Source organism: Aethalodelphis obliquidens, unplaced genomic scaffold, assembly GCF_003676395.1.
Source record: "Aethalodelphis obliquidens isolate GAN/ISIS:26980383/991018 unplaced genomic scaffold, ASM367639v1 scaffold2, whole genome shotgun sequence".
In the NCBI taxonomy this organism is placed as follows: Eukaryota; Metazoa; Chordata; class Mammalia; order Artiodactyla; family Delphinidae; genus Aethalodelphis; species Aethalodelphis obliquidens.
Window position 1 is genome coordinate 62,376,010 of NW_020837946.1, and position 26,969 is coordinate 62,402,978.

The window sequence follows — 26,969 nt, forward strand, 5'->3', positions numbered from 1 at the left end:
AAGGCACAGAATCTCTCCCGCCCCTTCTCGCACCCTACTCTTTCTAAGGCGAAGTTTTCTCTATCTGTGGCTATTTCTCTCGTCTTGTCTTTCAAAAATAATACCTATCTCTCCCTTCCACCTCCCCGCAAAGCTTCACCAACCACTAAATTCCGACTGTTGGGGGTCAGCAGAGTCCCACAAGATCCATGCTTGGGGGACTACGTGGGTGTTGGGCTGCCGCCTTCACGTCCATGGCCCCTCTGGCTGAGGGAATGGGCTGCTGACTCCCTGTACCAGGGCCTGGCTCCTGGGGCAGGAAATTCTGGGGTGACCCCTGGCCCGGAAACGGCCCCTCCTCACACAGGGCTCCCAGTGGCCAGGAAAGAGGTTGCACCAACCCTCCTTCTTTCTGTGGGCACTGGAGTCACATATCGGGTGAGCTGTAAGGTTAGCTCACAGTGCTTTTGGTGGCCGCCCACCCCCCGCCCTCGCCACCCTGGCTAACGCTGCCCCAAAGAAAGGAACTGCGGGGCCCTCTGAACCCCTTACGTTTCTCCCTCACATAAAGGGGCACCAGCATCATCGAGAAGACGTCCATTCTTTCAATTTTGCTTCAAAATGGACAGATTTGTACAAAGTGCGATTTGGCTGTGACACCTGTAGACGTGGTGCTTAAGAAAACTAAACAAGGATCCGAGGCGCCCCCCTGCCCCCAATATTGATCCAACTCCCCCCATAACTTGTAAAAACCCCATCTCAGCGCCCTAAGGGGGAAACCGAAGTGTCCGAGGGAGCCTGAGGATTGCAGACTAGAGAATGGTCTCAAACCTCTCCAACAGCCTCTTTACTTCTCTTTCCCCTTCCCTTCTCTTCCTTCTCTTATTTTTTTCCCCCCTTTTCAAAAACTGTATAGGTGGCAGATATCCGCGTGGACCGCCTAGCGGACTTCAGTGCGGAGGCCAATCCTGCCCGCGTGTGAGTGTGTCAATGTGAGTGTGTGACTGTTAGGGGCGTGTGTGCGCGTATGAATGACCGCGTGTACCTGGGAAGTGTAAGTGCACGTGTGCGTGTGTGAGCGCGAGGGAGCGTATGAGACTGCGTGTGAGGAGTATGTGCCTCTGTGTGCGCGAGGCTGTTTCTGTAGGAGTGCATGCGTGAGTGTGCACGCGTGTGTTCGGGTCCCCGCTCCTCTTGGAGCTGCAAAGTGCAGGGGGCGGGCCGGGCGGCAGGGGGCCTGCCCCGCGGGATTCCCGCATGCTAGTTCCGGGGCGGGCGGGTCTAAAGGGCTTTATGCACTGTCTGGAGGGTGGGGACTGGCGCGGGTAGAAAACGGGATGCCTCGGGCGCGGGGCCCGGCTTTCTGCCACTGGGAGCCCGCCGAGGTGCGGGCCTGAAGGAGCGCTCTCCAGCGGAGGCGCTGCGGTGCTGAGTGCGACGCGCGCCCACCTCCCGGGGAAGGAACGGCGAGGCCGGGGACCCGGACCGTCGCGGGAATGGAGCGTAGGGCGTCGGCGGCGTGCACGCTGCTGCTGGCTTTCGCCGCCTGCCTGGCGCCGGCCAGGGGCCGAGGTAAGAGCTCACCGGCCGGAGTTCCGCGCGGAGCGCCGGACTTCCCCGCCTGGGGCAGGGTCGGGTCCGCGGACAGGCAGAGGGGACCGCGGCCGGCAGAGGCCAGGAGCGGGCGGCGGCACGGCGGCTCCCCCTGGGGCGCTCAGGTTGCCCAGCGCTGGCAGAGCGGGAGCGCCCCTCTTTCGCCCGCCCGGGAAGTGAGCTGTCGCAAACTTGAGAAAGCAGCCCCTCCGGTTTCGGTGACAGCGCACCCCACGGGGACCCCGCCTTTGTTCCCATCGGGGTTTGTCCCAACCCTTCTGGAAGGCACTTTGCGGTTCTCCCCGCGAGTCCGCAGCCTGCTCCCCCCGCTGGTTTACTCTCTCCGGGGCCGAGCGGTCCTTGGCGCTGCTCGGTGCGCAGTTTTCCACCTGCAGCGCCCGGCCCGCGAGTCCCTTCGCGTGCCCAGGCTGCGGGCTCGAGCACCCCGCCTCTCTTCAGCAGCGAAACTTGGTCTCGCCGTGACCCCCAAGAGACCGTATTTCGATAAAGATCATTTACGAGCCAAGATAAGGCCGGGAGGTGGGATTGGTCGAGAGAGCGGCTGATGTGCTGCAGCGTTTTCTTGAAGGGTTTCCCTTTCCACCCGGGAGGGGGGGGCTTTTGTGTTGATGAATGGGCCCGTCTGCGCGGCCAGAGTTTTGAGGGCTCGAATGGAGAAAGTTTCTGCTATGAAGAGCTGTAAACTTGTCTCAAGTCGTCGGGGAGTTTTCGTTTTTTTACAGAAACAGGCGAGGGAAAGAGGAGGAGCAAGTAGTGGAGAGAATAAAAATAGTAAGATGAAAAGGAGAGAAGACAAGCAAGTAGAGAGTAAAAGGGAGAGAAGGAGGGGAAAGAGAGAGCGGGGAGAGAGAGGGAGAGGGAGAGAGAGAGGAAGCTAGGGATGAATGGGAAGGGCGAGGAGGCAGGGGAAGCAGCGAGCTCTCTCCCTGGCTTTGCGTTGCTAGGTAGCAGCCAAGAGCTGCGTGTGACCGACCGCCAGACAGACAGAGCGAACTCTGCTGCCTCCACGGGGACTAATCTGTCTGTGGGGAATGGGAGACCCCCCCCTTCCCCTCCTGCTCGGACAACTTAATTGCCCTACAATGAAAATGAAACCCCTATTGTTGTAGGATTAGCCAAAGCAATAAATTGATTTCCCTGGATCACATATTGGGATTGACGGGTGGGGACTGCAGAAGCCCCCATTGATGACGGAGAGAGGGGAGGGCTTGTGGATGGGCCGTGGCATGTATTCAAATGGTTAATCTGCTTTCTTTCCTCAATTCTTAGCGTAAGCTCCTTAGAAGGAATCAACTAAGTAATTATACAGCAACTCCTAGCAGTACCCATTGCAGACTTCCTGGGAAGAAGTTTGGAAACGCCAACAAACCCCACTGGTTGTGTAAAAATCTTTGGAAAAGGAGGGGATGCAGGGGGAGAACGTCAATAATTCTAACTTTGAACACCTTTTCTCACTGTTGGTAACACAGAAAGAGGATTTATTATTATTGTGGAGGGTTTACTGCAGTGCTTAGGGTTATATATATCTCGTGTCCTAAATATAGCCATAGGATTTACTGTATGTTCCTGTCAGTGCCTGGCAAAAGGAAATGTTGTCTGGATTCAACTGGGATACATCTGGGTTGTCCGCATACAACCAAAACAGATGTTCTCTTCCCTGGATTGATGGTTTAGTCACCAAATAACCTGTACTTACTCTTCTTGGTAGTTTAGACCCATCCAACTTTCATTCTATAATAATAATAACATAATAATAATATGTATAGTAATAGTAACATATCATATACTTATATATGTGGCAGGCCCTGTTCTAAGTATTTTACACTTCTTGACATTTAATCTTTACCATACCACTTTGAAGTAAGTACTCTTACTATTTCAGTTTTACAGATGGGAAATGGAGGCATAGAGCAATTAACTTGCCCAAGGTCATGCTGCTAGGAAATCACAGAGCTGTGAGGCAAATCCAAGAGATTCCGACTCCAGAGGCTATAATTTAACTCCTACTGTATGTGGCTCTCTATCTCTTTTGTACCAAAAATGTCATGCCCCCTAAGTTACTGTCCCCGTGTGAAGTTACTAAGGAAGCTGAGGGGCATTTTGCAAGTTTTTGCCACATAATGTAAAATCTGCTGACTGCTCATAACTAGATATTTTCAGAAACTCTTTTCTGGTTTCTATCACCTGAATCCTACTGTCCTCACTCCCAGTCCTCCTTGATCATTTTTACATACATGTCCTCTGAATGTCCTCAACCTGGGTGTTTAAGAAGATTTTTAGATTCCTGTTGTATTGATTTTTGATTTAGATGAAGTAAAGTATGATGACAGTGTAAATGCCCTTATTTTAGCATAAAATATTTCAGGTAAGATCTTACTGCAAACTTTGTATCATTAGAAGTCGGAAAGAGTGTCATAGTTAGTCTTTCAAAAAATATCACATATCTGTAGCTAAAAATTATTTGCATTGTCCTCTATTTTGTATAATGCTGTTTAAGAAAAAAAAAATGTGGGAGGGCCTGAACTCCATCAATGGCTTCACTACTTTCTAGCTGTGTGACCTTGGGGAAGTCATTTAACTTTGCATGGCTCAGATTGCTTATCTGTAAAATTGGTATGCTAATGAGAGAATCTATTCCATGACATTTTACGAACGTAAAGAGATAAATGTGCTTAGTGTGGTGTAAGGCATGGTAGACAGTTTTCATAAATAAACTAGCAGCTCTTTTTATTATATTGATCAACAATAAATGTTACTTTTTTTTTTGCTTACTACTCATATTTCTAATTTCCAAATGCACATAGGAAAGTCTTTAAGCATTTTCCATTTAACATTTCTTTGAGGAATTCCCAGATTCCAGGATGTGATTTGAAGTTTTTTGAGAAAATGGTGTTGATTCTCAGGACAATGATATTCTTTCATCCAACAGAAGTTTGGTTGTGCCCTTAATAGTATCCGCTTTTATGACAATTACATCTTTGGGTGCAGTTTATATGGTTAAAAGGATTGTGTGGCCAACAACAAACAGGCAACATTTTGGTTCCATCACATCTCTGATACCTGCTTCTGCTTTTATTTCACAGCAGTTGGCTTCTCTTTCTCTAACTGAAGTTCTTCCTTGCCAGTCTTTGGGGCTTCTGCTTAAACTCCCTTCAACAGTGTGCTTGTCCTGTTTTAATAGAAACTTTAATAACCTTAGATATCAACTGGTCTTCTTGCATTATTTTATAGATAAGTAACTAAACCCTGGAGGGAGACTGAAAGGGAGTGAAAGGGTGGGGATTAAGTGCCTTGCCTAAGGGCATATGACCTGTGATAGAGCCAGGATCTGAACCTGAGTCTCCTCTCCTCATTCTACGGGACCTTTTTTAGAGACATGTCCTCTAAATGTCCCCAGGTTGAGGAAATTTCTAGATTCCTTTTTTGTTGATCCTGACTTATCAGATGAGGCAAAGTATGATGAAGAGATTTGATCTTGGCGAATCTTCAGTTGGCTGGGTCACCTGTCTCAGGCCTAAGCTGAATCTTATGATAACCATGTGTTTTTAGCTTGGTCCAGAACTTATGCCATGTCAGCACCCCAACTCCCAAAGTCTCTGCCTCTGGATCCATTTTTCAAAACCTTGGGCCATCAGAGCATATTCCTGAAGGTCTCTGGGTTTTGTAGTGAAGGCTGCTACATGACTAGATTTTTAGTCTTATTCAAGGTAATTATTCGGTCATGGTTAATCACTGTCCATGTTCTTTAGTCATGTGCTCTAAGAACACTGACAGGTTTCAAAAAATGTAAATTAAAAGTTAAAGAAATCATTTTAAAATAATGATATCAAGAACTTAAATGTATTTCCCATGTGACTAGAAGCACATTGCAATGTTGTCTTTGGGGTTTCTGCTAAGTCCTAGTAGCTAGAACAAGGTATGTAGAAAGTTGAGGTGCTTACAGCAGTTTGTTGAATTGAAAAGAGTTGGTATAACTCAAATAGTTATATCATATTCTATTAACTTTGTGATCTTGAGGAATTAAAAAAAATTGTCACCACTGTGGCATTCCACAAACATTTATTAATAAGTATCTACAGCGTGCTAGTGAGTCAGCAGTATCAACACTACAGAAAGGTTAAGGAGGATGAGAACTGAAAAGAGGAATCTAGGTTTCACAATTAAAATGCTCTGCAACTTTGCCTTTAAGACTCTGAGATCGTCATTCTCTAGCTCCTAATAACTCTGGCTATGATCTCACCAATATTAGAAAGATTTGACATGTTCCAGCCTCAGTGTTTTGGGCTGCTTCTTTAGAATGATCAGGTTGGTAGATGTTTTGAAATGTCAGAGACATTTCTTTGATGCTCCCCATGTTTCTATAGGGGTCTGTGCAAACGTTTCCTAATTGATTTCTTGACAGTCTTAGCATTGTGAGACAAAGTAGGAAGAGTGTGAGATTTTGGGGTTAGGGATCTGGGTTTGAAACTTGCCCCTGCCGTTTGCTATCTGGGAAATTCATCACAGTGTACTCAACTGCTCTGGATTGGTTTTATCGGTAAAACAGGCATATGTCTACCTGATAGGGTGGCTATGCCAATTAACTGAGATGCGTGTGAAGTGTTCTTTAGACTGAGGTCCCATATATTCTTCTATCCATCATTACTGCCTTCTTCAAGGATCTAACTTTTTCCAAACTTGAGGAGAAGATATTGTATCTTGGTATCCTTTTTTTATTTTTATTTTTTTAATACAACTGATCCTTCGAGTGCTATTCCTGGGCATGTTTGACATAGTGCTTTAGTGACTACAACAACTTTACATAGTACTCTAAATTCTCATGTTTGTGAATGACAGAAACCTAAGTTAAACTGCTTGAAGCCAAAAGGGAAGTTTATTGAAATATGGAATTGAAAAGATAGAGCCGTTAGGTTGAACCATATGGGATTTTGCTGTTTTTCTAGGTCAGAAATAGTCAAATATGGCAATTTCACTTGGTTCAACCTAGTACAAATGGGGGCTCAGCATATGTCATGCTGATCTGGATTCTCTTTCTATCTTCTGGCCCTGAGATGACTCTGTTCTCTAGCGTGTTCTTCTCTGGTGTTATAAGACGGCTGTTAATGGCTTCTGGAGGCACATCCTTTCATGTCATGTCCAATGGGAAAGAGCAAGAGTTTTTGTCTTAATTGTTCTCTGCAAAAGTCTCAGTTGCATTTCAGGGGCTCTGCTTAGGTCATAAGCTTATCGGAGGACCAATCGCTGTATCCAGGGATGTGAAGTGTGCCTATAGCTTAGACTTGAGTCACATGCTTGGTCCCTGAAGTCATAGACTAAGGTTAGACCCCAGAGGGAAAATTGGGTAAGGCTCCCAGGAGAATTGTGAACAGATGTAGGGCTGCAAAAACAACATGCGTCTAGAACACCTTATCAGATAAAACCATTTTTCCACGTTATGTATGAAGACAGACTTGAAAAGGCTGTAGAAATTTCTCAAGAGCAGGCAGTCCTGGGGTAACTCAATAATTGAAGGGGGGAAAGTATTGGAAACATTTAAGGCAAAAGACATGGTGCTGTGTTCGTGTGGTCATGTTGCAACTAGAAGATTTGCTTGTAGCCTAAAGGATTCTTATTTGGAGCAGAACTTTGTGATGGACAGGAATGTTCTATAAAATGAGCTGAGAGATCAAAGCAAGGAGCTCTTGAGTCCATTGTAGGATTTCATTTTTCAGTGAGTCCTAGGTCCTTGCTCCTTTTCCAACTTACTTCATTTGTTTTTATTCCCAAGATGTTGTCCCTTTTCCAGGCACTAGACCTTGGCTGTGAGAAAGAGGTAGAGAGAAAGAAGAGAGAAGAAGGGTTTGGAGACGTATTAAGATGCTTCTATGGAGACAAAATGCACCTTGGTGCAAATCTAAGAGTCCTTAGCATATACCCTAGGGTCTTCTTCTATAAATGGTAGAATAGTTGTCTTTCACACTTCACTGGATTAATTCAGAAATGCCAAACATTTGCACTCTATGCCGATGGTTATTTTGCTGGTCTTTAAGTCTTATTTCTAATATCATGTACCAAGAAACTGGAAACATCAGTTTCCTGGAAATATAAGTCTCTTCAAGAAAATGACAGATTAGACAATGTGAAGTTTCATGTTAAAATCTCTATGCTTTTGGTCATTAGCCCTCAGATCATGCCTAACCCCCAAGGTTATTGGAAACAGTGAGAAATGAATGAAAGCAGGAAATGTAATTACCATTCTGTGCATTGAAAAGTTAAGCCACTGTTACCATGGATACAATGGCTTGTTTATCGTCCAGATCTTGAGATTCCAAGTTTGGAAGCAATACCAGAGGTCTCCTTTAAGTTTATGTACCATCAGCCTCATGCAGATTCTTAGTAACTTTTAAAATAAGGCTTTACTCACTGATTCACATTAAGTAATAGCATACCTACTTTTGAGTGTCCAGCGGGTGTTGAGGAAACCCAATAAAGGGGAAGAAGACCGCAGCTACAATTCTGTTATGCTAGACTTTCTTGGATTCTCATATAAAAACATCCTGTCTTATAGTGTCAGAGATTTGCTTGTCACCTTGGGTCCAGTTCTTTGGTTTTTAATCTCATTAACAACGAGAAGTTTTTCTCAGTAAAGGCTGAAAAATCAAAACTCATTATTTCAATAGGGAAATCCTCAAATAAAATTGAATTTAAGGATAGAAATCTTTTTCGTATGTCAATCTTACCTACCTTTTAATCTCACTAAAGGGGAGGAGAAAATGCTAGTGTGTACTTCCACACAGGTTTGATTTTGATGTGGGAAGGGTGTGGAGGATACTTTTTGTTGCAAGAAACAGAAAACCCACCTCAAATTGGCTTAAACAATTAAGGGTATTTATTGGCTCATGTAAGTAAAAACTTCTGAGTCATAGTGGGGTTCAGGTGAGGTGCAGTCATGGCTCCAGTTCTCTCTCTTTGTATTTTTCTTGACTCTACTCCCCTCTAGGTTTCAGCTTTGTTTTCAGCCTGGCTTCCCATATTGTTATATTATAGCTGCCAGGACAAATGGGGCTACATGTTTTCTTGATCCTATCTAAGAACAATTCAACTTTGAGAAGATTTCAGCTATGTTCTCAAAAGCGTTATTTCATCATGATTTATAGAATGCTATAATCTCTAGGGTCCCTAGATGGAAATCACCTAGCTTCCTACATTTGGCATATCATCAAAATCACATGGGGAGTTTTAAATGGTATGTAGATTCTTAGGCCAAAACCCACACTTACTAAATTAGAAGTATGGAATCTGTTTTGTTGAGTAATTCTCTGAGAGTCAGACAGTTTGGGAACAACTGATCTGGGTAACCTGTCTGATTTTAGTTTTGTAAACTGAAACTAATTTGCCATGGCAAATTCCTTCCAGTAGCAGTGAAGTATACTCTGTTAAATCTGTTCTTTCTTTTGGGTGGGGATGTTAAAAGGTAGTTAGAGTAAGGAGGAAAACTTCTCTTTTATATCTGAGGGTGATATGAAGTACTGGCCCCATTCCTGGCGGTCTCCTTTCCTGGCCAACATGACAGTCCCTCCCTGTAGCTACTATTTGTGTCTTAATTAGATTCTTTGTTCTTTCCCTGGACACCCTTGATGCCCTTCCTCCCACTCTAAGAAACTGAGATTCTTTGAGCTACTACTTCCAACTACTGTTGGAGGTCTTCTTACCCTTTTCCGCCCAAGTCAGGGATTCATCTCAAGAGAATCCCGGGCAGAACTCATTGGAATCTAAAGCAGCCGTCTATGTTTGGTATGGGAGTATTGGAAAACCTTGTAGCTCATTCACTTTATATCCTAAGCCCAACTCTTTGTTGATCCCACTGGTACTTATAGTCCATTGCTCCTGCCACCTCTTCACTGCCCTTCAAATTCCTCAGTTATTCACTTCCTCAGCTTGTATTTTATGGCCCATCGTTAGCATCACTTCCTTGCCTCCACCCTCAGCAGTCTGGTCCTCTTTCCTCAAACCTCCATCCAACACCACCTGCTCAGACAACGTTGCTTCTTATAAACGTGAAAATAGAAGCAATCAACAGAACTCCACAAACTCCCGTAGCTCAACCATCATCACTTGAGCTTCAGCCTGTGTATTTTGTCTTTCCTCCTGTTACTCTGGATGAACTTTCCATGCTCTGTAGTGCAACCAGTTCATTCATGTTCTAGATCACATTCTCTCTCACCTCTCACCATTTGTCTCCTTTCATGAAATCTTCTTTTCCACACATTCCTTCTTGCTATCACCTATTTTCTCTGTTTCTTGGCAAAAATCCCTTGGCAGATTTGTCTTTTTTTTGGCTGTGCCACACAGCTTGCAAAATCCCAGCTCCCCAACCAGGGACTGAGCCCAGACCCTTGGCAGTGAGAGCACAGAGTCCCAACCACTGGGACCACCAGGCAGATTTGTCTTTATCCACTGTAGTTTCGCGTCAGTTGTTCTCAAATCCACGCCATTCAAGTTTTTTCCGCACCCCCCCACCCTTGACAGGTATGTCTTTGGCCAAGGTCACCGATGACCTCCATGTTGTTAAATCCAAAGATCCATTCTCAGCTCTCATCTTGTTTAGCTGATTAGCAACGTTGCACACAGTGTGTCCTGCCTTCCTTCATGAAACCACATTCTCCTAGTTTCCTTCCTTCCTTGCTGGCCTCTCCTTGGTTTCTCATGCTTGTTCTCATCCACCTTCCTGATTACTTTTCATCTCTATCTACATTACTTTGGTTGCCTCATCCTGTCTCTTTAAATACCATCTGTATGCAGACAACTTACAAATTTATGAGTGTAATCCAGACCCTACCCTAAACTCTAGTCCTATATGTCCAACTGCTTATTTGATATATCCACCTGGTTGTGCAGTAGTCATTTCAGACTTATGTCCAAAAACTGAACTCCTGATCTCCACTAATGCCCCAAACCTGCTTTCTCCATAGATTTCCCCATATTAGTAAGTGGCTTCTCCATCCTTGTTCAGACTCCAAACCTTGGACTCTGCTCTGACTCCTCTTTTTCTTTTATACCTCACATCCAATACGTCAGACAATCCCATTGTTTCGATCATCAGAATACACGTAGAATCCAACCACTTTTCGTCTTTACCACTACTGCATTGATCCAAGTCATGGTCACGTCTTACCTGGATTATTGCAATAGCTTCCCTACTGATCACCTGCTTCCCTTCTGTCCCCCTTCTGTCAACTCTCAACCCCCTTTTAGAAACCAGTCAGATCCTGTCACTCCTCTGCTCAAAAGCTCCAATGGCTTTTGTCCCACACTAGGTGGGTTTTCCAGAAACAGACGCTGAGATGGAGTTTGGAATGCAAGATATTTATTCAGATCAGTGTCTGTGAAGGGAAGGGGAGGAAGCAGAAATAGGCAGAGGAAGAAACTGAACTGTGACAAGGTCTTGCTTGACCCAGTGGGGAGTTCTGGAGCTACAGTTGGCAGAGAGAGTGTTCTATGTGTCAGGCTGAAATGGCCTCCCTCAGTTGCTAGATGTGGCCTGCCCTGGCAAGGTACCTTATTCTACAACTGAGATGGACCTCAGAGGAGCTCAGTGTAGGTAGAAAGTCCTTCCCTGCAGCTGGTCCTTCCTTGAAGGGGAATCTGGGTGGTACATCTCCTCACCTACCTGTCTATCATTGCTTCCCAACTCATAAAGAGTCAGTGTCCAAGTAGACCCTAACCATCTGGCCTGCACATCACCTCCCTGAACTATCTCCTTCTCTCTCCCACTCACGTTGCTCTAGGTGCAATGATATTCTTGCTTTTTCCCCAACGCAGTGAGCACCTTAAGGCCTTCATACTGGCTTTCTCTCTTCCTGAACATTCTTGCCTCAGACTGTGTATGACTTGTCCCTCACCTTCGATAGGTCACTGCTTATATGTCACTTTCTCAGTGTCACCTTCTCTGATTTTTTCCTCTTACTTTCTTCATTGCACTTAACACCCTCTGACATGATGGACATAATTTATTTATTTTTTTTAATTTACTTTGTTGTCCCTTCCCTAAGATATGAATTCCAAGAGGGCAGGCATTTTTCTGTCTTATTCATTGACTTATCCCTAGTGTCCATAACAGGGCTAACTAAATACATATAAGTTGAATGAATGATGGATAGATGTCACCGTGAGTGCTAAAACCAAGAAGGGCAGCCTAAGCTCATCACCACGTCCTTGGTATTGCCAGCCCTTAATTCTGCCGGGCTTCTGGAGGCCTCGTCAAGGTCCTGATGGGGAAAAAAGAAAATTGCTGTCTCTATCGAAACAAGTGGCTTAGCAACGCTGTTTCTCTCCATTTGACTCTCCCCCTTCCTCCGCCTCACTGCCCCCCAACTACTACTGATGAATCCCAGTGCATTTGATAGTAGCGGATTCTGCATCAGCCTTTTTAACTTCCACCCGAGACACTTGGTTACCCTGTGAGGATCCCCTGTACATACAGAATGGGGCTATTTTAGGGACGGATTTGATACAGTTGCTTCTACGAAAAGATAAGCCAAAGTTTTTAGACTTTATGTTAGTGGACTGTCATTCTGTGTTTAAACAGAACACAAAAGAAATCTGTCTGAGACCGTGGCACAGTGAAAACAGCCTTGATCAGACAAAAGGCCCTCTTTGAAGAGGGGAGTGGCTTCTCAACTTGGGGAGGCGGCGTAGACTATGGAGGAAAGAACATCACATGTCAAGTCAGGACATTCATGGGTCTTGTTCCTGATGAATGAACCAAAAATGGGCCCAACCGAAGAGGGCCAGACTGCTGAAAAATGCCTGTGGCTGCTTGTCCCTAGGCACAATCTTTCTCACTTTAGGCCCCATTCTTTTTTTTTTTTTTTAATTTGGCCGTGTCGGGTCTTAGTTGCAGCATGCGGGATCTTTCGTTGCAGCACATGGGCTCTCTAGTTGTGGCATGCGGGCTTAGTTGCCCCACGACACGTGGGATCTTAGTTCCCCAACCAGGGATCGAACCCATGTCCCCTACAATGGAAGGTGGATTCTTAACCACTGGACCACCAGGGAAGTCCCTAGACCCCATTCTTTTGATGAGTTCATAATGCAACCGTGACCAAATAGGTGAGAGGCAGAGGAGTGACTCAGTGACATGCATGTATGGGTGAAGAAGTTGGGAGAATGACCTGACATAACTACTGCTAAAAAATTTGAGTGCTTTCTATGTGCCTGATACAGTCCTAAGTGTTTTACAGGCGTAACTTTACCCACTTCTTTATTAACAGTTTGAACTTTATGGATAAAGGAGCAAGGCAAAGACAGGTGAGGTCATTTGCCCACAGCCATCTAGTTATTAAGTGGTGGAACCAAGATTTGAACCCAGAGTCCTTAATCTTATGTGTTATCACTGTGGGTAAGTAGGAGCAAGTGCAAGATAGCGCCTCTGTATCAATCAAACAAACCCTCATTTAATGGCTCATATTATGATCAGGTGACCTCATTTCAGAAGCTGGTACCTTTGCAACTCAACTCTTGGACATTTTTGTGCTACTTTTGGCAGTCATTCGTTCGTTCATTCATTACACGTCAATGGAGACCATATCATGCTTTGGCATGTGTAACTGGGTACAACAGAGGACAGAGAGATTCCTGCCACATGGGCCTATCCAAAACAGCTTACTCTTGAAGAGTGCATTTCCATTTTAACCTAGTTTTCCCTCTATACTCTTTTGGTACTGGCTGATTCCTGCTTGCTGACTTTCTCCTATACTACCATTCCTTTATCTAGGAATGTCCTCTTCTCTATAGTTACACATCTTTTAATTCAGAAGACCCTTCCCCAATCAGAGAGTTCTATTCTAACTTCCTCTTTGGGATGGCGGTGATGTACAGATTTTTAAAGTCTGCTGTTGCTTAATACTGATGGAAAAATTCCTACTAAGTTCTCTTATTCAAAGTCCTAGAAGAAAGTAATGAACAACCGAATGAGAACTGAGACTCTTTACAGCTGAGAAGTTTAATCGTGTAGAGATGGGGAAGGCGTTTGCCTGTGGGCCGGAAGGGCGGGAAGGGCTGGAAGTGCTGAAACATCTCTTGGCTCCAAAGCATCTCTCACCCTGGCCAAAGATGTCTGCTCTGTTACCATTAGAGCCAGTTCTTTAGAGTAAGACACTCTTCCCCCCGAAACTCTGGTTAAAGTGAGACATGTTTACCCCGTCTGGTAAAGTAGTTCGTTGAGATAATAACGCACAGTAAACATTTGTCAGCGTGAGGTTCAGAAAGAATGAGACGCAAAGCTGATGGTTTGTTGCGGTGGTGGTGCGAAAGAAGGGAAGAAGGCACCAGAAGGTGAGTCCTGAAAGGGAGCCAACCTCATCTCCTAATTATTTTGCCTAAATCAGCTTTTCTGGGGAAAAAAGATATTATTGCTTGTGCTTTTCCCTTAGGGTGACATTATGGGGAGCTTCTGCTGTGAATCTGTCAAAAGGATATCAAAGATAGCACTTCTTACTTTCTAGTAAGGCTCTCCTTCCTCTAATTAGCTTAGCTGAAATACAATTGTTAGAACAAAAGGAAAGGTTGATCCTAAAAGCAACAAAGTTGCAGCACTCTATCAATCATTCCTTCGGGATTCATCGGCATCAGGTAAGGTTGAGAGGAAGCTTTTGGATTTAGTGTAAATGGAAGTTATAATTTTTCTAGACCATAATGATGACTATTGATAGGAAATCCAGTGTTCTTCCTTAGTTAGTATGCAATAAAAGAAACAGTTTGCAAATGAATAAAGTGAAATCCACACATTTCCCAAATCCGTTGCTAAATGGTTAATTTTTATGTACCACCACTTTGAATTACTTTTCCAGTTCACTTCTGGCATAAAAATTTACTTCTCCCCTAATATTTGGTGCAGCGAGGTGTTGAAAGAATTTGCTAAGTAATCACTGGAAGCTAAGATTCTAGTGAAAAACAAAATGCATGGTTTAAAAATTGAATGTACTAACTCGGAGACAGCAAAAATTAGATGCTTCTTGCTGTAAATAATTAAACCCAGCAGGGCAGACAGGAGAGAACATGGGACTTGAGCTAAGAAGGATGCATAGTGTATTGAACACTTTCACTTCCCTGTAAGGGAAATCAAAGAGGTCTTTAATAGTTGTTGCTGATTGTGAATATGTGCAACAAAATCCCACTGTAATCCAGATTTATTTTTCAAGCATTTTGCTTTGATTGAAGGAATGAGAAAGTGAAGGGAAGAGGAACGGTATTGGATTGAGGCCCTTTAGCCCTCTTTTTCTCTAGGAGTTCCAAGTGTGGTTTGTCACTGTGACCTGGGGCTTTGGTTCCCTTCAGGGCCTTCTTGCGCTGGGGTTGCATTGGTAGATCAAAGACAACTGGTTCTATTTTCTTGCCAAGAAGCAGTGGATATACTAATTGAGAAGCGGACTGACACGAGACACATAGGATGGATTCTTTCTGATTTTCTCTAACAGGGCTGGTTTCCTTAGTCTCCCTACCTCCTCCACTTTTTTCGAGGTGGGGGGCAAGTAATTGGCCTTAATTTTTCTATCTGTGTAAAAGGGAATAAGATTTTACAGCTTTCATATGGGTGGGCTTGAATATTAGCCTTAATGAAGTGCTTTATTTTATTATTTAAAAAATTAACGTAGGGCTTCCCTGGTGGCGCAGTGGTTGAGAGCCCGCCTGCCGATGCAGGGGACACGGGTTCATGACCCGGTCCGGGAAGATCCCACATGCGGCGGAGCGGCTGGGCCCGTGAGCCATGGCCGCTGAGCCTGCACGTCCGGAGCCTGTGCTCCGCAACGGGAGAGGCCACAACAGTGAGAGAGAGGCCCGTGTACCGCAAAAAAAAAAAAAAAAAAAAAAAAAATTTAACGTAGACTAAAATGGTGTGTGTATAGTTCTATAAATTTTCATACATGTATATATTCATGTAACCAGCACCGCAATTGGGATTAGAACAGTTTAATAACCCCCCACTCCCTCGATTCCCTTATGCTATTCCTTTGTAGTCACACCCTCCAAATAAAGTTTCTAAGTTCTTTTTCTGAAAACTCACTTTCCCACATGAAAGCCTCAATTTCTGCCTTTCATTTGTTCATTTTAATTCAGGAAGTGTTTCTAGCTCATTTCTGAAGTAATTCAAAATGACATGGGTGAATGGTAAGTTTGCAAGGCTGGTTTCCCCTTATTGTATGGAGGAAAAAACTGGAAAGATGGAAGCTCTTTCAGTATAGCCATATAGGAAAAAAATTGCCTAAACTTGGCTTGTTGCTAGATTGGAATCTGCAAAGAAAACACAGGCAAGAAATCTCCCTTGAAGAGGAGGACAGAGGTTTATTTTTTATTTAACGATTTACCCCTTGACACCTGGGAAATGATTAGTTGATGTTTTCAAAGAAGATTAAGTCAGTGTGGTTAATTAACTGTGGTAATCAGGTGACTTAAATTAATTAACTCCTTGTTAACAATTTCCATCAATTTTGTAAATAAATGACTAAATCAGTAAATTATATTCTTAAGATTAAAGGCTTTATTTCCTGATTTATTTTATTGATGACAAATTAGAGATTTTTCTCCTCATCTCATTCCCTTCCTGCCAACCTGACAAATGAGAACTAGCTGGTTATAGTTCGAGAGGAACACACCAGAGTACCTTTTAATATGTGGTTTTAAGGAAAAGTCAGGCTAAAGGACACTTTTGCTCCTTCATTTCAGCACATTTTAAAAGATTTAGAGGAATGAAACTTAAGAAGTATGTACATAGCAACATTAAGGGAGAATGGAGGTAGCAAGTAATGATGAAACTCACTCCAGGATAAGCTTTTTACTATGAAGTTTTTAATGTTTTATTTTCTTTCTTTTTTCTAAGTGAAAAGTGAATGAGGGATATAATAACATGAGACAGAATTCGGCTTTGAGCTAGAAATAAATTTTAATGGATAATTAGGTGTTCTATTTAGAAGGAATTTATCAAAATGTTGGGATATAGTGATTGCATTAGTCAGTAAAGCTTGATTGCAGGTTTAAAATGCCATGCAAATATACAACTAGAATGTTCTTACTTTTTAGAATCTTTATAATTGAAAATTCCCTTCCCTGCTTACATGATTATGTCTTGGTCTCCAATGAAACATGTGAGCTGGAACATTACCCACCTGTCCCCCATGCCCTCAAATATGCCATTGCATTTTCTGAAAGGCATTGAACACTCAGGGGATTTGCATTGTGAGACAGATGCTATAGGGTTATTTAGGATTCCTTCTAGAAGGAATATTTGGCATCTTGAATAACTTTTGAGGAGCTACAATATATTTACGTATTTGCAAAAATTCAATGCTAAGATCACTCACATTTTATAAAGAGAAAATTCCTACAGTTTCCTTGAAGGTATAGAAGGCAGCCTCAATTGTGGGAATGAGCTGAAACCAGTGATGTAAATTTACATCTCTGACTGCTAAGCAAAATTTTGGGGTCTTCCTACTATTATGGAAGCTCTCTGGCCACGCCCTCTGCCCCCTTCTCCACCTACCCAAGGATCCTCGATCTCAAGGGTCTTCCCTGGATGTAGTTCGCCTGTGGCCAAACCTTTCCGGTCTGGGGCGCTGCCTGGGGTCCTTGGAGTTTTGGGGATTTAGCTCTGTCACGTTCCAGATGTGCCCCTCGGGGCTATTTGACCTCTCTGAGCTTCAGTCTCCTGCACTACTTAGTAATTTCTACTCCACAGGTTCCTGGGAATATTTAAAGGACCTTGTGAGCATGCAAGGTCCTGGCACTTGGTGAGCCTCCAGTAAACATTTAACCCCACAGGGAACCTGGTGCTAAATCATTCATAGTTGACCAGCTCTTGGTTAGGTCAATGCAGCAGAGCAGCCACCATGCTGTGTCTTTTGAAATAAAGGAATCACTTGTCACATTCTCTATCCATAGAAATTGTTGAGGAAAAAATACAGTTTTTTTTTTTTTTTTTTAGGAGGGGGAACTGTCAAACAAGGAAGCATTAGAAGACAGGCGTTGTATCTTGCCTTTCTACCCCCCAAGAACATTTATTTGGACTTTCACCTTTAGGGCTTGAAAGCACAGACCCCAAATGTCATGTTATGTAGTATTTCAAACTTCTCAATGGACTCAGTGTTTCCATTTCGTGTGTCCTGTACCTACTTCCTGTAAACCTGGTCCTCTGCAGAGTTTACTGGTGATGTCTCTGTAACTCTGAGAACAAGAATGATAGAAGCATGGGTCTAAGTAGAGCTCAGGTGTGCCCTCTGGTCAAGGAGAAAGCTCTCCGGAGGGAAGAGTACGTTAAAAGATGAACACTTGGCTTTGTGAGAAGTTTTAATCAGACCACGTAAAAATCATAGTCAATGTTATAACAGTTCCTTATTATTCCGTAAAAATAGAAAAGAGTCAGTGAGAAGTTTAAGAGGTGAAAAGCTATCAGTCAATCCAGATTTGGTTCATAATTACAGTGAATACATTGATGTATTTATTCCACATTTACTGAGAGCCTATCGGGTCCAGAACTGAAGACACAAAGATGAATAAGACATGTACACAAACAGTTGTGCTACAAGGTGAGAGGTGTTGTCATAGAGGTTTGGGAGCACAGGGAAGGGAGTGAAGTCAAGTGGACCTGAGGGGGCCAAGAGCCAGGGAAGAGTGCCCTGATTTGCTATTTGAACAGTCTTTTTTTTTTTTTTAATTCTAATCAAAAGAGCAGCCATCCTAATTGAAGAAATATTTTTGTTTCCCAGCGTGGATTTAGATGTAGTTCAGAAATTGACTCCCTATATCAAATGTATACGTATGCTAAGCTAACCAGTCCACTACTTTATTTTTTTATTTTTTGAATTTTATTTTATTTATTGAACAGAGTCTTGAGGAGGGTGTGTTGGCAGGAGATGGAGCTGGGAGAGCCGACTCTGGTGAGACTAGAGGACTTTGTGTGTCAAGCTAAGCAGTTTGGTGCCTTTGAAAAAAATGTAAGCTGGGAAGCACAATGGTTAGACTTAGATTTTTTTTTTTTTTTTTTTTGAAGATAATGCTTTCGCCATGAGGAAATGCAGATCAACCAGTTAAATTAGAGAATTACTGTAATTATCTGAGAGACAGATGATAAGGGTCGAACTAAACTTGTGGACCTGAAGGTGACCAGAGGGAGAAAGAGTCATTGTGGAATACAGAAAAAGCTTTTATTTGTTGCTGTTTTTGATGATTCCCATTATTTTATTTATTTATTTTTTTTGTGGTACGCGGGCCTCTCACTGCTGTGGCGTCTCCCGTTGCGGAGCACAGGCTCCGGACGCGCAGGCTCAGCGGTCATGGCTCACAGGCCTAGTTTCTCCGCGGCACGTGGGATCTTCCCCGACCGGGGCACGAACCCGTGTCCCCTGCATCGGCAGGCGGACTCTCAACCACTGCGCCACCAGGGAAGCCCCCATTATTGGTTTTATAAGTTCATATGTGTTATTTATGGGAATATTAGACGTGTTTTCAATGTACATTCATAAATACTTGATGGTATTATCTTGAATCCCCTTATCTGAAAAAGTTCTAGCATATTGGGTATGGCAAGTGATGTTTTCCTTGGTTTTGTTCATTGATTCCTAGTTGGTACAGCTTCCTTGCAGAGTATCTGGAAATGTGTAGGGGCATTTTTGGGGTTGTCACAGTCCCTGGTTGTCACTGCTAACATTTAGAGGGCAGACAAGGATGTTAAACCAGCCGCCACACACAGGACAGTTCCACACTACAAGGAATCGTCCAGTCCCAAATGCCAATATTTCTTCTGTCAACCAAGGGCCCATATTGGTTGATACGGAGTGGACAAAGAGGCAGGAAGGAATAAATACTGGTAATAAGGGCTGACATTTGTTGAAACTTATTATGTGTCTGGGATATAGTCACCAGAATTATAGCATTTAGTCCCCATTTTACAAATGTGCAAACTGAGCCAGAGTGGAGGACTATCTCTGGATCTTGCATTTTTTTTGTGTGTGTGTGCGGTACGCGGGCCTCTCACTGTTGTGGTCCTCTCCCTTTGTGGAGCACAGGCTCTGGATGCGCAGGCTCAGCGGCCATGGCTCACAGGCCCAGCCGCTCCGCGGCATGTGGGATCTTCCCGGACCGGGGCACGAACCCGTGTCCCCTGCATCGGCAGGCGGACTCTCAACCACTGCGCCACCAGGGAAGCCCTGGATCTTGCATATTTAACTTTAATTCGCAAGTATAAGCGGAAAAGGAGAAAAACATTTTCTTTGTGCACTTGCAGTTAATCAAATCTCAGGATCCACCTCCAGGAAACATTTCTTCCAGTTCCAGAGAATATTGGCAAAGCATCACCTTCCAGTATTTTTTAAAATATGGAAAATATTTGATGACATTAAAAAAAAATAGGGTGGCATTATGGATTGGGAGAAACTCTCATTTGACAGCAAAACAGTTGGTGCTCCATAAATGCCTGGTGAATTGAACTGACTCCACGGAGGCACTCCGTGGCTTTAGAGGGTGCCAGGATCTTACAAATTTATTTTTTACTTCACATAAAAGGAAACCTGCTTCAAGCACAGTCTTGGTAATTTGAAGGCATGTGTCCGTGACATAGGATGAAGAATGTGCCTCCTTCTTGGTCATGCCCTACACTTTCCTGCCAGTTCCAGTTTGTTCCTTCTGCCAGGCACACCCTCCCCTCAGACCCCCATATCGTAGCTTAAAAGCACCTTCCTCCACAGGGCCTTTCTTGATCTCCACTGAATGTTATCTGAGCCTCTCTCACAGCACTTATCATCACACCATGAATTACAATTATTTATGTATGTATTTTATCTCTTCCTCTAGAATAGGACCACTGATGCTAAGAGTTATGCATGCTTCCTCTGGTATCCTGTGTCTGGCACAGAGCCACGTGTAAGCAGGAGCTCAAGAAATCTTTGTTTAGAGGAAAGTTCTTTTAAGAACTCCATGAGTTGTAGTAAAGCAACTCTGTCCCCCAGGGGAGGTGATAGGCATGCTCTACTGTGGATCGCTGTTGCAGAGAGGATTTTGTTTGGCTTTGTTCCTCCCTAACGTAACCAGCAATAGGAGACTGGCTTGGTACTTCCATGGTATCATCAGGGACCTAGGTACCTATCTTCTTGCTCCACCATCCTTCTGCTGGTGGCTTCCATCCTTAAGGTCACCTCATTGTCCAAAATAGTTCTGTAGCCATAGCTACTTCTGCTCCATGCTAGGTGCGGAGGAGGAAAAAGAAGGGCATGCCTTTGCTCTTTAAAGGAGACTTCCCAGAAGTCCTATGTAACCCTATTGCTTGCATTTCATCTCATTGATCAAGACTTACTCCGGTGACCATACTTAGCTGATTTCTGGGAAATATAGCCTTTTGGCTGCACACACTGTTCACCTGAATAAAACTGGGATTCTGTGTCTGAAGAGGAAGGGGAATGAATATTGTGGTAGACTATTGTGGTCCTGGCCATAGATGGTCAGGTGACAGTGGGCATTTGTTACACTTTGAGGACCACATCTTTGTAAAGACATTTGAACTGAATTTGGAGGACAGAAAAAAGGATGATGAGAGAATCAGAAACCATGTTATGGGAGGAATGATAGAAAAACTGGGGATGTTTCTTTTGGAGAAGAGAAGAATCAGGGGAACAATGGCTAGCTCTCTCTTCAGATATTCAAAGGACCATCACATGGAAGAAGGATAAGGCCTATTTTTAATGATTCTAAAGGATAAGAAGGGAATTGTAGGCACATAGCCTGCACCAAAAGAAGGCTGGAATTTGACTTTAATGTCTCTTTTAACCTTTGACCTTATAGAGATGTATACTATATACATGCATCTGTGAGTCTGATTTTGAGGTTAGAAATATTGCTTGTTCTATAGTTGCTTTGTTATCAGAATCCCCTTTTCTCAGTGGTTGCTGTAGTGGTGCTACTGCATTGGCAGTTTATATTTTGAAAAGCTCAGGACTTTTCCTTCTGTGAGGTGTGGGCTCTGTCTCCTTTATGCTTGGTCATTTTCAAAATGTCATCGAGAGTCAGAAACAGTTTCCACACTCAGGCTGAAGTGAGGAGAATTCTTAGGTTGTAGATACTAATATCAGGGCTTAAAAATTCCATATTGTCTAACTCAGTAATTCAATAAATATTGTCACTATCAATTTTGGACTAAGATATCTGTGCTTAGGCAACTAGTTAATGTTATTTAGTTAAACATGAATTCTTTTAAATTATTACTAAACATTTTAAACATCTGAAATGTAGTTGCTGTAATGTCTTAAAAACAGAGGCATTATCAACCAGAGAAATAAACTAGCAGAGTTAATTTATCTCACTGAATAGTGATTTATTTTTGAAACTGCATAGATGTGTACCTGAAAACTTGCCTATCTTTGTGAATTAAGTTCTATTTTTCTAGTTCAGTTTTATTTTGAATATAGATGTTTTTCTTTTGTGAACCTCAGATATAAGAAATAGTTAAGGAGAGAGTATAATTTAAAATAGAAGTGATAATTTAGTAATTAGATAATATGAAATTTCTGTATTAAATCAGCTTTCTGGGGGCAATAAGCTGTAATTCTAATTAGGGTAATTTAAAAAGATCTTCAAACTGGGTTGCAGATTATGAATACAGAAGTGCTAGAATATAAGCAAATATATATTAAACAAACAAACGAAACCCTGAAAAATTCAAAGGGGGACCATATCTAGAGTTTAAAGGATCAGAAAACACCTGCCTAAAAATAGTAACAATAGCTAACGTTCGTTGACCATGTCCTTACGAGTCAGGCCCATACTTCTTACACTATTTCCATTTTAACATTATGAGTAGGAGCTCTTATTATCCTCATTTTTAGATGAGGAAACAGAGGCAAGGAAATTAAATAACATGCTCACTCACCATAGTGTTAGGAAGAGGTGGAGCTGGAGTTTGAACCCAGGTGTAGACTTCAGGGGCTTCTCTCTGGAAAGTTACTTGGGTTTCTAAGCAGCCTTTCCTCTTCCCTCCCTTTCCTCACCCCCCAATCTTAGAGTAGTATATCAAGCATTCAGCCATCTGGTTATTCAGACTTCGTCTCTTAAACTTCTGTAGAAAAGCTTTAGACATGCTGGGCTGAATGGAAGAAGGGAAATATAGACTCCTATACTTGAGATGCATTCCTACAGGTGTGATGGAAAGTACACCTCCAGGAAAACATATCAAGTCCATTCCTTAGTCAGCAAGCTTTGAAATGTTGGGCTTCCGTGGTTGTGTGCGTGCGTGTGTGTGTGTGTGTGTGTGTGTGTGTGTGTATCTGTGTACATGCATATATACACAGATACACACATACACATTGGGTGGAGTTGGTGAATCTTGTATTTCCAATGGAAGGAGTTCTTTGAGTTACGTAGATAAGGGGTTTCAGTTTACAAAAGAACCAATACAGTGTTTCCATAAATCATGTTCATTTGTTACTTGATTCTCTAGGCCTTTGGAGTCATTCCTTTTGCAATATTTCCTTAGGGCCCTTTTCTTCAGCCCAGATTAATTTAAGCCACATTACACTGATTTGAGATGTCACCAGTTCTCCTGGGAAACCCTTGGACTGTATTTTCAATGGCCTGTGCTTTTATGGAAAAATGCTGTCTCACTGCCGATGAGGTTTCTGGTGTCAGCAAAGACAGTTGATCACGTACCACATTAGAAGCCCTGATAAGGTCCGCTATCCCCCTAGAATCTGTGCCATCAATCTGGCGAGCAAGGTATTTGGGCATTAGAAATGCCTAAAATGCCACAATTAGAAAATTCACTTCTTTGAGGGCCTCCTGTTTTCTGCTGAAAGTACCAGTATCCATAAAGGCTTTAAAACTCAAACTTTCTTGTGAATAAGTTCATCTGGGTGCAGATTTGGGGGCTCAGGGTCGAGAGCCGTGAAAACTCTGGCCACGTTATGGGGATCTAAGGGAGAGAGAGGAAAGGATTTTTAGACAAGGGTGAGGGAAATGAAGCAGAGGTAGAACCCTTTAACTAGATAAGGCCCTAATCGCCTCATTCCTGGACTATCAGAAGAGCCTTTTAGATTTAAGCTGCTTTTGCCTCTTTGTAACTTTACCGACCAAGCTTAGTGAGCTGTTGAGTGCTCTTAGTAAACAGAGTGACCATGGTCCTTCTCGGGGAAGAACTGGCTTCACTTAGTTTCTGGCAGGAGGTGGGTTGGCTATGTGGGCTTGCACGAGGACAGCCAAAGTTGTCGTGTGTTTGCTGTCTTTACCGGAGTCACCTGACAGTTGTTATTCTGTCTCCTTGAGAGCACATAGATAAATGGTCTTCCAGAGCCTCAACGTGCTGTTGGATTGAATTGAGTTTGGAGCCTTTGCTCTGTGAGGTGGAGACTGTTTAGGAGGGTGGTGAGATCTCTCTGTTTCATTATGAGGGAAGCCTGATGCTGGGGTCATGGCAATGATGGGATATTTTATTCCTCCTTTTGGAAGGGTTGGGTGTCTAGGTTCACGTAAATCCATTCTTATTCAACCAGAGAGAAGGTAATAACTGAAGGTGATAATCAAGTTTTCCTTCGAATGTATTGCAAGGCATAATCACAAATGATTTTAGTCAAAGAATGTGTGCATTTGTAGCAGTTTTCTATTACGTAAGAGAACGTTTAGAAACTAGGATAATGAATATCTTAGCATTTTAAGGAAGAATTTGAAATTTCATTGTTTTGAACCTACGCCCTGGAGAATTTATGAGCTTTCTAAATGAAGAGCTTTTTAGCTTAGCTTCTGTTGATTAAAATCCTGGATTTCTTTATGTCCTCAGTTCTGTGCCATATGTTGAGGCGAGCGCTGAGGTCAATGGGAATACTTTTATGACCATCAAAAGGTCACCGTGTCCAAGTTTAACGTGCAGTATAATGATTTAAAGTCCACTCTGGGAAAGCCTCTATATTTATCATCGAATTTTGTGTGTGTGTGTGTTGAAATTATACACTTACGGTATTCCACATGAAGACTCCAGAGGCTCACCTGAGATCGAGTGATTTAAAATAGACGAAGAATAAAAATGCTTGTTGTAGGAAAATAGGAAAATGCGTAAAGGAGAAAATAGGAAACCAGTGGCAAGCTTGGTGTTGGCCCTAGCTTGACCTGTGTGTCCTAGGATAAATCTTGATTTTCAGTCTTGCCCTTGACCTCAGACTGGGCCAGTGGCTACTTTGTTCATGGACAGGCAACCACCATCCATCCTTCCTCTAAATGCTGAGTCTCCCACAGGCAAGGTGGCTCAGGCTTTGGGAGTTTTCTCTCATTTAATTATTAAGGGAACAAACAGGTCTTATCTGGTGAAGACATTGGTCCCCAAATATTTTCCTTCCTAGGCTGTTAGAATGTTTGAGATGGATGAGAAATGGGTGTGCCCAGGAGGGAACCACCCTTCTCGGAGGGACTGCTGTACTTCAGGCTTTATGCTAGTGGTTTACAGGGACCTCTTTAATCCTCACCAGAACCTGGTTTTGCGGGTCAGAAACTTTGCCGGTAAGGAAACTGTGTATCAGAGTTTAAATCCCAGTTCACCAAGCCAAGTCAGTTAAGCAACAAATACTTACTGACTGAAGATTTAATGTTGAATAAGACAAACAGTTCCTGCCCTCATGGAACTTTTTGAATGGTATGGAGACAGTAGTCAGTGCTACCCATGTGTCCTGGTTCTTAGTCTAGTATTTTCTCCATCACTATCTTCTTATTTCAGCACTTATTGAGAAATCTGAATTTCTTACTGGACTTGATTTAAATTGTCTTTATTATAATACCTAAGAACCTATATTCTGAATATCAGTTCATTCATTCATTGTCTAAGTCAGCACTGTATAATTCTAGATGCCCAATTTCCAGACTTAAGACAGCCACTGAAAACTCTGTTCTTGACCAAATCCCTAATATCAGTTTATTTTCTTGTAATTACTTCTTTTAAAAGTGTAATGCAGGGCTTCCCCGGCGGCGCAGTGATTGAGAGTCTGCCTGCCGATGCAGGGGACACGGGTTCGTGCCCCGGTCCAGGAAGATCCCACATGCTTGCGTACCGCAAAAAAAAGAAAAAAAAAAAAAAAAAAGTGTAATGCAGACAAGATTCCAGTAAACAATGGTTTTAATTTGTTTGTGTCAGTTAATAGAGATTTTATTGTATGTACTTCCTAGTATAGTTTATTACTGAAACCATTACATTTTTCCAGCATTAGAATTCTAAGATTCTATTTTAATGCATGGTTAACAGTTTCTATTTATTGTGACAATAAGTTCTTACTGTCACTACTTATTGATACTTAAAATACAGATTAGGTGAAATCTTAGGAAATATATGCTACCTTTTTTCTTCCTGCTTTTGACAGTCATTGCAGATAAACTTGTAATTTTATTTAAGCTGCTCTTAATATTGGGGGAATTATAAATTCACCATATATAGTCAGAAACCCAAATATCATTTCATTACACATTGGGTATCAGTGGGTGACAATATAATATTGTTGATTCTGTGTCAACAAGCTATTGAGTTTCACATTATAACATGAAGTGATGACATTTATAGAGCCTGGAAGTCATTTGGAGACCCGTAAATGTTGTTTAAGCCCAGGCATAACAAACCGGGGCCAAAGAACTCCTGGTTTAACAGATAACCTGCTGGTGAGGCATGTCCTGAAGTTCTTTTTGCTCAATTGCTAAAATCAGTATAGTAGAGGAGACACAGGAAATTTCGTGTCATTTTACCATGAAAATCTTTGTAAATGCAATAAATCCTATTTTATAGACTCTCAAGTTAACAAAATCAGCTTTACCTTTGACTCTATAGGGAAACTAAAGTCGTGCTTATGTTAGCAAATTGCTTACAATAAAAACTACAAATTTTGATTTGTGGAATCAGATATTCTCCGGTAGCTTTCTTTTTCTCCCTCCTATTTTTCGTGGGGGAAGGTATAGAGTACTCTCTACTACAGAGTAATGCTGGATATAAATGTTTTGTATAATATGAGTGGGGCGGGGGGGAGGGGAAGTCCCATTCTTTATTGAAATAGCAGAGAATGACCTGGACATATAAATAGGTTCCTAAGGATTTGGAGTTGACTTCTTGAGAGTCTTTCTGGACTCTCATGAGGGTCAGTATGGAAGATAATTGTTCAGTTGGTAATTAGATTGGAAGAAACAGTGGCTCTAAACAGCAGGATCTATTAAAAAAGTACACAAGTCATCATGATCTCATGACTTTATCACCTTTTGGAGATCAACTTCACCCCTATATTACAATGCATCATATATCGTTTAGTTATTGAGGGTCATCTGGGTACTAGGACGTTCTGTGCTAGGCACTGGGATTACAGAGGTATTTATTCCTGCTTTTAGGAGCTCACACTTTAGAA

The 26,969-nt window shown here is 42.6% G+C and overlaps 1 protein-coding gene across 1 annotated transcript in view; it reads left to right on the plus strand.

The window, feature by feature from the left end:
• The first annotated feature begins 1,475 nt into the window (after positions 1-1,475).
• The window catches only part of LRP2 (LDL receptor related protein 2), a 197,001-nt gene continuing 171,507 nt past the window's right edge, over positions 1,476-26,969 (plus strand). The window contains exon 1 of the mRNA XM_027078206.1: positions 1,476-2,112. Coding sequence (XP_026934007.1) covers positions 1,476-2,112 — 637 coding nt within the window. The remainder of the gene's footprint in view (positions 2,113-26,969) is intronic.